This window comes from Calidris pugnax, unplaced genomic scaffold (genome assembly GCF_001431845.1).
Source record: "Calidris pugnax isolate Ruff unplaced genomic scaffold, ASM143184v1 scaffold102, whole genome shotgun sequence".
NCBI classification, from domain to species: Eukaryota; Metazoa; Chordata; class Aves; order Charadriiformes; family Scolopacidae; genus Calidris; species Calidris pugnax.
The window spans coordinates 1167820-1177541 of NW_015090846.1; the positions used below are offsets into that span (position 1 = coordinate 1167820).

At 42.3% G+C, this 9722-nt stretch overlaps 1 protein-coding gene across 1 annotated transcript in view; it reads left to right on the forward strand.

Moving 5' to 3' along the window:
* Positions 1–9722, forward strand: part of ABL1 (ABL proto-oncogene 1, non-receptor tyrosine kinase) — a 118352-nt gene that overhangs the window by 86582 nt on the left and 22048 nt on the right. Inside the window, exon 6 of the mRNA XM_014942958.1 lies at positions 5947–6124. Within this exon, the coding sequence (XP_014798444.1) occupies positions 5947–6124 (178 nt within the window). The remainder of the gene's footprint in view (positions 1–5946; positions 6125–9722) is intronic.

The window sequence follows — 9722 nt, forward strand, 5'->3', positions numbered from 1 at the left end:
TTGGCCCTTCCCTTCCGTGCTGCAGAATTGGAATAGAGTATTTTTGGAAGAGCTTGATCCCGTTATGGGTTTATGCGATACCTGAAACGCTTGTATCTAAACAAAGGAGGATGTTAACAGTGCCATTTTTACTTTAGAACAGGTGAAACCTTAGAAAAGTAAATAGTGCCGTGGTGTCTCACGTTCAGGGTGTGGTGAAGGTGAGCTGTTCACGGATGAACACACTAGCACAAGCTGGTGTATTAAGGAAAATTGTGGATTGTGAGTCAGTCAACACAAAATTCAAAGGCTTTGCTTCAGGGAGGCTTTACATGTTTTGATTTTCTGTCTTATGTGGCGTCTTTCCCAAAGGGCAAGCTCCCTGTATACCTGGAAGTCTTAAGCAACTGTTCACAGCTGCTTTTTATCAAAAGATACAAGAGGAGGAAAAAGTGTATCCAAGCTAAAATATATTAAAATTCGTAAGTGGCTTTAATGAGGAACTGGATAATCAGTTCTGTTTCTGGCTCTGCTTCGTGATTACTGTGTCTTGGTTTCCTTGTCTCTTGAAATGCAAATAATGCTCTGTAAGTTCATAAGGTCATTGCTTAATTCATTTATGTTTATAAAAATGTCTTGAGATCTTCTGGCACCATCCACACACATTGCATTTGATTGCTTAATAGGAGTTTATGCTAACTTGACACCGTGTTCTCTCTCCTCCGATGGGGCTGTGGTTTGGTCTTGCAGAAACAAACAGAACGGGGTTTATTGTTTGTTTCTTTTCATTTTTTTGCAATGGAAATTCTGAAGTGGAGAGAACCAAGTAGATGCTTTAGTGTCAGGGGAAGAACATTTCCTTGATTTGGGGAAAATATTTCCTCCTTGCTCTCTGAGCGGCGGCTACCTCGGTATTTCAGGGTTGCTATGGTTGCAGAAAGTATTTTTTCATTTTGGCCTTCTCTGTACTCTGGAGATTCCTGTCGCTGCTCCCCGGCGGAGCAGAGCCCAGCGCTGGGTTGCACAGGGAGCGAGTGACACCTAGTGTTGTCCCTGCTTGGAGCCAGAGCTGGGGACCATGGGGCTGACTCCAGATCATTGCGATGCTGGTGGAACTGGGATGGGACCAGAGTGAACAAAATGCCTCTTTATCACCAACAGGAGAGACTAGTTGTTTCTAGGAACGTTGACTTTTCTAACATCTCATCTCCTTCCCTGCTTCTGGTTGCGGTGTGAGGGTACTCAACATCTTCAGATCTCTCATTTTGCTCCAAACTGCAGTGGTTGCTTTCATTCCCTTCTCTCTGAAGCCCATCAACAAAAGCAAATTGCATCGTACGCCATAAAATCTGTTTGTGCATAAGAAGAAACCTTAATACAACCCATGACTGTTTCAAATATATCAAATAAATATTTAATGAAACATGACTAAAAGTGGTTCATAATGTAGTATGAAGCAGCATGTTCCACTAGGGAATGTAAGAATAACCAAAAAGAGAGTTGAGAAACACTTCAACCTGCAATTATGCGCACTAAACCCATCCTTAAAAGCAAATTTATAATCCACCGTCCTTAAATCCATCAGTCTAGTGCCTGACAGGTGGGATTATAGCTTTCTTCAAAGTTTTGGGAAACATTTTTAAATCACGTTTATATCCCAGTTCGACTGGGGAAAACAAGCCCTCCGCAGCTCCTGCACTAACGTTCAAATGACTCATTTTATTTTCCTCTGAGAGGATATTTTTCAGAACTTTTTATGGTTCTTCTTGTTCCTTCCCCATCTAATCCAGATATCTCTGTAAGAGAGATACAGGGGAGGGGAAACTAAACGAGAAAAAAAAATAATAAATGGTTCCAACTTCTTTTTGAAGAGCGATGCTTGCAAACACCCGTTTGTTGTTGGGTTTTGTATCAATGTCTAAACACAGCTCAGAGCTGGTGCAAAACACACTACGTCATGCAAGAAGGCAGTCGGAGCAGCACACACTGTTCCTCAGCTGTGTTTTAACTGGGAGGTGCTGGACAACGTTTCAGTGCTTAGATGTTTGCCATTAAAATACACCATTGGATCTATGAGTGCCCGGGAGTGGGTCTCTGGACCCAGCTCATCCTGCTGTGACGGTGGCCACGGCTTCCTCCCCGGTGAGGGCCATTTAGTGGTTGAGCTGATCATCTCAGCACATTTCTTACTGCACACCCCCAGCCTTCATCTGTTAGGACTGCCTCTTCTTTTTCCTTTTATTTTTTTCCCCCAGCAGAGAAGCCTGTGTTTTAAACTGGGCAACATGCAGCCCTGGTATCCCTCAATGCTGTGGCACGGTCTTGTGCTCTGCTAGGAAAATATCATGTAGCCAGAATTGGTTTATTTCTTCCCTGGTTTTATAGAGTGGAAGATAGAAGCTGATTAAGCTTGGTCCTTTGCCTGGGATCAGATTTTCAGAGAAATCATTGTTACAGTAGCTCTCTGTATGTGTCCTTCCTATTAATTTGGCCACTGAGAGGTAAGAGATTTAGAACTGTGGAATGGCTCTGCAGAGGAGCAACCTTTTGGAGTTTGCATAAGATAAATGTGCATTTTGGGTAATTTTGCAACCTGGATTATTAACCCAGTCTCCTTTGCCAAAGAAAACAGTTTAAGGTTCTGCTCAGGAGGACCTTTGGGCTATTAGCTTTGACAGAGCATGTTCAGCAAATCACAGCTGCCAATCAAGCTAATTGGCAACGAATAGTAAATGATTGAATGAAACTGTTTGAAAAAGGTTCTCCCTCCTCGCTGCAAAGCAGAGAGCTGCCTGGATCTTACAGTGACAGCCCACTGTTATCATTCTCACCAGCAGCAGTAAATCCTTTCCAATCCTTCCTTAAAACACTTTGTCCATGTAGCCTGTCAACATTAATCCACCAATGGAAAAAAAAATATGGATATAGAAAGAAACATTGCTTGAGGAATAGATCTGTATTTTTTTTACACCACTTTGAAATGACCTTCCGGCCATTTGGGGCGTATTTGCTTCAGAAAATATGTCTTTTTGAGCAAGATTGTATCTTCCTGGGTTTTGTGTTGTGCCAAGCAACTCCGTGGCGTTCAACAAATAGGTAGTGACACGTCTGCCCAGAACGGTTACGTCACGGGTCAGGCTCTAAATGCCAGAAATGAAATCTGTGAAACCCCGGGCTCTCGGTGATGGGGTGGCTGCCCCCCGTCACGGCCCCCCCTTCGGAAAGTGAGGATTTCTTGTTCCTGCCCAGTGAAACTGGGGGCCCACGTTTCAGCAGCTCCTCAGATTGCGGCGTTACCCTTCCTTTTATGCTCGTTCTTGTTTCTTTTCTTTTCTGTACTTTTTATTTCATGTTATCTTCTTTTTTTTCTGTTAGGAACAAGCACATTTTTCCTTTTCAACTCGAGTGATCCTGTGAGAGGCCCTTCACAAAAGGGATATGGATTTTCTTGCCCCAAAAAGCTCTGTTAGAATAAGAATGATAAAAATATATTTTTTAAAAAATCCTATAAGAATCACAACGTTCCTAACTCCTTGGCATTGTGATGTGGCTACAGGGAAAAATTACCTTAAAAGAACTCTGGCTTATGTTGTCAGTTTTCGGTTCTTTTTGTGTCCTGGTATAAAAATCTCTTCCTCCTTTGTGTGCTATCCTTGCCAAAGCTTTACCATTGTTCTGCAGGAGGATACCATGGAGGTGGAAGAGTTCTTGAAAGAAGCTGCAGTAATGAAGGAGATCAAGCATCCGAACTTGGTGCAATTATTAGGTAAGTGATAAATACCAAGCAGAGGGATTTGGACTAAACCCTTGTGCAGTGATATGGATGTTAAGGAGCAGATAAGCTGCTTACCATACCAAGGCTTTAAATACAGACACTTATTGTCTGGCAAAATTCACAATTTGTACTACTAATACATGATTTTTAATGATCTCGTCTCCCTAATGTTTAACTTGCCAGAGCCTGAAGCAGGAAATTAAAACCCTCTATTAACCAACTCCAAGCAGAACTCATTCTTTGCGCGAGCCCCATATTTCTGCCTTCTAGAAGTATAAAATTACCCTAGAGGACAAAACCTGAAGATCCACTGCTATTTTCAAGCACTCATTGCAAACTTTATGCTGGTCCCTAGGGGTGGTCCCTCAATGCCGTGGCACGGTCCTGTGCTCTGTGAGGAAAATATCATGTAGCCAGAATTGTTTTATTTCTTCCCTGGTTTTATAGAGTGGAAGATAGAAGCTGATTAAGCTTGGTCCTTTGCCTGGGATCAGATTTTCAGAGAAATCATTGTAACAGTAGCTCTCTGTATGTGTCCTTCCTATTAATTTGGCCACTGAGAGGTAAGAGATTTAGAACTGTGGAATGGCTCTGCAGAGGAGCAACCTTTTGGAGTTTGCATAAGATAAATGTGCATTTTGGGTAATTTTGCAACCTGGATTATTAACCCAGTCTCCTTTGCCAAAGAAAACAGTTTAAGGTTCTGCTCAGGAGGACCTTTGGGCTATTAGCTTTGACAGAGCATGTTCAGCAAATCACAGCTGCCAATCAAGCTAATTGGCAACGAATAGTAAATGATTGAATGAAACTGTTTGAAAAGGGTTCTCCCTCCTCGCTGCAAAGCAGAGAGCTGCCTGGATCTTACAGTGACAGCCCACTGTTATCATTCTCACCAGCAGCAGTAAATCCTTTCCAATCCTTCCTTAAAACACTTTGTCCATGTAGCCTGTCAACATTAATCCACCAATGGAAAAAAAAATATGGATATAGAAAGAAACATTGCTTGAGGAATAGATCTGTATTTTTTTTACACCACTTTGAAATGACCTTCCGGCCATTTGGGGCGTATTTGCTTCAGAAAATATGTCTTTTTGAGCAAGATTGTATCTTCCTGGGTTTTGTGTTGTGCCAAGCAACTCCGTGGCGTTCAACAAATAGGTAGTGACACGTCTGCCCAGAACGGTTACGTCACGGGTCAGGCTCTAAATGCCAGAAATGAAATCTGTGAAACCCCGGGCTCTCGGTGATGGGGTGGCTGCCCCCCGTCACGGCCCCCCCTTCGGAAAGTGAGGATTTCTTGTTCCTGCCCAGTGAAACTGGGGGCCCACGTTTCAGCAGCTCCTCAGATTGCGGCGTTACCCTTCCTTTTATGCTCGTTCTTGTTTCTTTTCTTTTCTGTACTTTTTATTTCATGTTATCTTCTTTTTTTTCTGTTAGGAACAAGCACATTTTTCCTTTTCAACTCGAGTGATCCTGTGAGAGGCCCTTCACAAAAGGGATATGGATTTTCTTGCCCCAAAAAGCTCTGTTAGAATAAGAATGATAAAAATATATTTTTTAAAAAATCCTATAAGAATCACAACGTTCCTAACTCCTTGGCATTGTGATGTGGCTACAGGGAAAAATTACCTTAAAAGAACTCTGGCTTATGTTGTCAGTTTTCGGTTCTTTTTGTGTCCTGGTATAAAAATCTCTTCCTCCTTTGTGTGCTATCCTTGCCAAAGCTTTACCATTGTTCTGCAGGAGGATACCATGGAGGTGGAAGAGTTCTTGAAAGAAGCTGCAGTAATGAAGGAGATCAAGCATCCGAACTTGGTGCAATTATTAGGTAAGTGATAAATACCAAGCAGAGGGATTTGGACTAAACCCTTGTGCAGTGATATGGATGTTAAGGAGCAGATAAGCTGCTTACCATACCAAGGCTTTAAATACAGACACTTATTGTCTGGCAAAATTCACAATTTGTACTACTAATACATGATTTTTAATGATCTCGTCTCCCTAATGTTTAACTTGCCAGAGCCTGAAGCAGGAAATTAAAACCCTCTATTAACCAACTCCAAGCAGAACTCATTCTTTGCGCGAGCCCCATATTTCTGCCTTCTAGAAGTATAAAATTACCCTAGAGGACAAAACCTGAAGATCCACTGCTATTTTCAAGCACTCATTGCAAACTTTATGCTGGTCCCTAGGGGTGTGCACACGGGAACCTCCTTTCTACATCATCACGGAGTTCATGACGTACGGGAATCTGCTGGATTATCTGCGGGAGTGTAACCGGCAGGAGGTGAACGCTGTGGTGCTGCTCTACATGGCGACCCAGATCTCCTCAGCCATGGAGTACCTGGAGAAGAAGAACTTCATCCACAGGTAGGAAATCCCTCAATGCTGTGGCACGGTCTTGTGCTCTGCTAGGAAAATATCATGTAGCCAGAATTGGTTTATTTCTTCCCTGGTTTTATAGAGTGGAAGATAGAAGCTGATTAAGCTTGGTCCTTTGCCTGGGATCAGATTTTCAGAGAAATCATTGTTACAGTAGCTCTCTGTATGTGTCCTTCCTATTAATTTGGCCACTGAGAGGTAAGAGATTTAGAACTGTGGAATGGCTCTGCAGAGGAGCAACCTTTTGGAGTTTGCATAAGATAAATGTGCATTTTGGGTAATTTTGCAACCTGGATTATTAACCCAGTCTCCTTTGCCAAAGAAAACAGTTTAAGGTTCTGCTCAGGAGGACCTTTGGGCTATTAGCTTTGACAGAGCATGTTCAGCAAATCACAGCTGCCAATCAAGCTAATTGGCAACGAATAGTAAATGATTGAATGAAACTGTTTGAAAAAGGTTCTCCCTCCTCGCTGCAAAGCAGAGAGCTGCCTGGATCTTACAGTGACAGCCCACTGTTATCATTCTCACCAGCAGCAGTAAATCCTTTCCAATCCTTCCTTAAAACACTTTGTCCATGTAGCCTGTCAACATTAATCCACCAATGGAAAAAAAAATATGGATATAGAAAGAAACATTGCTTGAGGAATAGATCTGTATTTTTTTTACACCACTTTGAAATGACCTTCCGGCCATTTGGGGCGTATTTGCTTCAGAAAATATGTCTTTTTGAGCAAGATTGTATCTTCCTGGGTTTTGTGTTGTGCCAAGCAACTCCGTGGCGTTCAACAAATAGGTAGTGACACGTCTGCCCAGAACGGTTACGTCACGGGTCAGGCTCTAAATGCCAGAAATGAAATCTGTGAAACCCCGGGCTCTCGGTGATGGGGTGGCTGCCCCCCGTCACGGCCCCCCCTTCGGAAAGTGAGGATTTCTTGTTCCTGCCCAGTGAAACTGGGGGCCCACGTTTCAGCAGCTCCTCAGATTGCGGCGTTACCCTTCCTTTTATGCTCGTTCTTGTTTCTTTTCTTTTCTGTACTTTTTATTTCATGTTATCTTCTTTTTTTTCTGTTAGGAACAAGCACATTTTTCCTTTTCAACTCGAGTGATCCTGTGAGAGGCCCTTCACAAAAGGGATATGGATTTTCTTGCCCCAAAAAGCTCTGTTAGAATAAGAATGATAAAAATATATTTTTTAAAAAATCCTATAAGAATCACAACGTTCCTAACTCCTTGGCATTGTGATGTGGCTACAGGGAAAAATTACCTTAAAAGAACTCTGGCTTATGTTGTCAGTTTTCGGTTCTTTTTGTGTCCTGGTATAAAAATCTCTTCCTCCTTTGTGTGCTATCCTTGCCAAAGCTTTACCATTGTTCTGCAGGAGGATACCATGGAGGTGGAAGAGTTCTTGAAAGAAGCTGCAGTAATGAAGGAGATCAAGCATCCGAACTTGGTGCAATTATTAGGTAAGTGATAAATACCAAGCAGAGGGATTTGGACTAAACCCTTGTGCAGTGATATGGATGTTAAGGAGCAGATAAGCTGCTTACCATACCAAGGCTTTAAATACAGACACTTATTGTCTGGCAAAATTCACAATTTGTACTACTAATACATGATTTTTAATGATCTCGTCTCCCTAATGTTTAACTTGCCAGAGCCTGAAGCAGGAAATTAAAACCCTCTATTAACCAACTCCAAGCAGAACTCATTCTTTGCGCGAGCCCCATATTTCTGCCTTCTAGAAGTATAAAATTACCCTAGAGGACAAAACCTGAAGATCCACTGCTATTTTCAAGCACTCATTGCAAACTTTATGCTGGTCCCTAGGGGTGTGCACACGGGAACCTCCTTTCTACATCATCACGGAGTTCATGACGTACGGGAATCTGCTGGATTATCTGCGGGAGTGTAACCGGCAGGAGGTGAACGCTGTGGTGCTGCTCTACATGGCGACCCAGATCTCCTCAGCCATGGAGTACCTGGAGAAGAAGAACTTCATCCACAGGTAGGAAGGATGATGATGAGCACCCCTGAGTCTCGAGCACAAAACACTCCTTGATTTATTTTCACGGCATTGACTTCAGATGCAGTTGGTGTCCTATATTTAACACACGAGTGCATTGTATACTGATATAGACATTAACATGTCTATAGGATGGTCTCCTGGTTGTTTTTCTCTCAGTATTTTTCTCTTACCTTTGAAGTAGATGCAGTACTTGTATATGTTGGACAAGGGCCTTAAATGTAAATGCTTCCCAAAGTAACAGGCTCTTAATGGACCAGATAAGCTCCTGCTCTTCCTTGATTCTAACAGCCATTAAGAACTGCTGCAGTTGATGTTGCTGGACGTGTGCAGGTGCTCACAGCAAAGCCACCCTCTTGGGGCCTTCTTACCCCATCTTCCTTCTTGTTTGTTTCACCTTTTTTTCCGTCCTCTGTAGGGATTGTTCCCCACTATTGTCCAGGTCGCATCTTCACTTTAATAAGCATCTCTGCAGCCTTAAAAGTCTCAGAGACTCTGACCTTTAAGTGTGCTGCAATTACGGCTGGAGCTTTGCATTCTTCATCTGTGGAATTGGCCTCCTAGCAATATAATGACATCCTGCGCGAAGGCTGGAGAGTCGCTGAGCTTTATACAAGATGTTCTCTGTGCCACGGCGTGACCTTTCTTGCCCAATTAACTAGAATATAAAATTAGCACGTGTTTTTTCATAGAGACAAATATGAAGATCGTGTGTAAAGTTCTAGGTGCTCCTCTAAGTCATGCGTTGCCTTTGCTCCCTGAAAGGCCTGTTTAAATGCTTCTGTCAGTCAATAAAGCGAACGATGATGCGGCAAATTAAAATTTCCAGCCTTTGATTTGCCCTGTTGAAAGTATTTCATCCCTTCAGCCTGCAGGAAGTGAACTTTAACAACTGCTTTGTGTGAATCCCATTTGTCTGCTCTCCTGTTCATTCCATTTCCTCTTATTTCTGATGACCCATTTATCTAAAATAAATAGTAGCGTTTTTCCTTATCAGCCACCCCCATACCCACCTACCCAATTATTTTAAGAGTGTTGTCACAATTCACATCCCTGGATTCAAATGCTGGGCTGTGACCTCATTTAATGAATCAGGAAGGAGGAGGAATTTGATTATGAAGAGGAGCTTTTATTTAGACACACATTGTAGTAATCAGCATTGATAAGAAGGTATATTCAAAAACACTGGGAAAATTTAATGGGCATCTAGTAAGACGTGCTTTTTTTTTTAATTTATTCTGATTGAGCGGAACAAGTGAAAGAAACCGCAGTGTCTGCTCATATCTGACGATCTCACTCGAGCTTTCTGGTAGAATCAATTTTTAGTCCAACGTGACATAATCTGGGAAAGACTTTTTAATGAAACCTAATATTAGGAGAAACCAACTTTTATGCTTTACCTTTTTATACTCCTGAAGCATTTCCAAGGGTGCTAACAGCACGTACGAGCCAGGGAAGTGGCTAATGCAACGTGCACTTCTCTCACCTGCCAAGGTTGAGGCAGGTGAAAAAACGGGGAGGAAAAGCTTAAGTTGCGTATTGGCCAGTCATTTAAAAAAATGT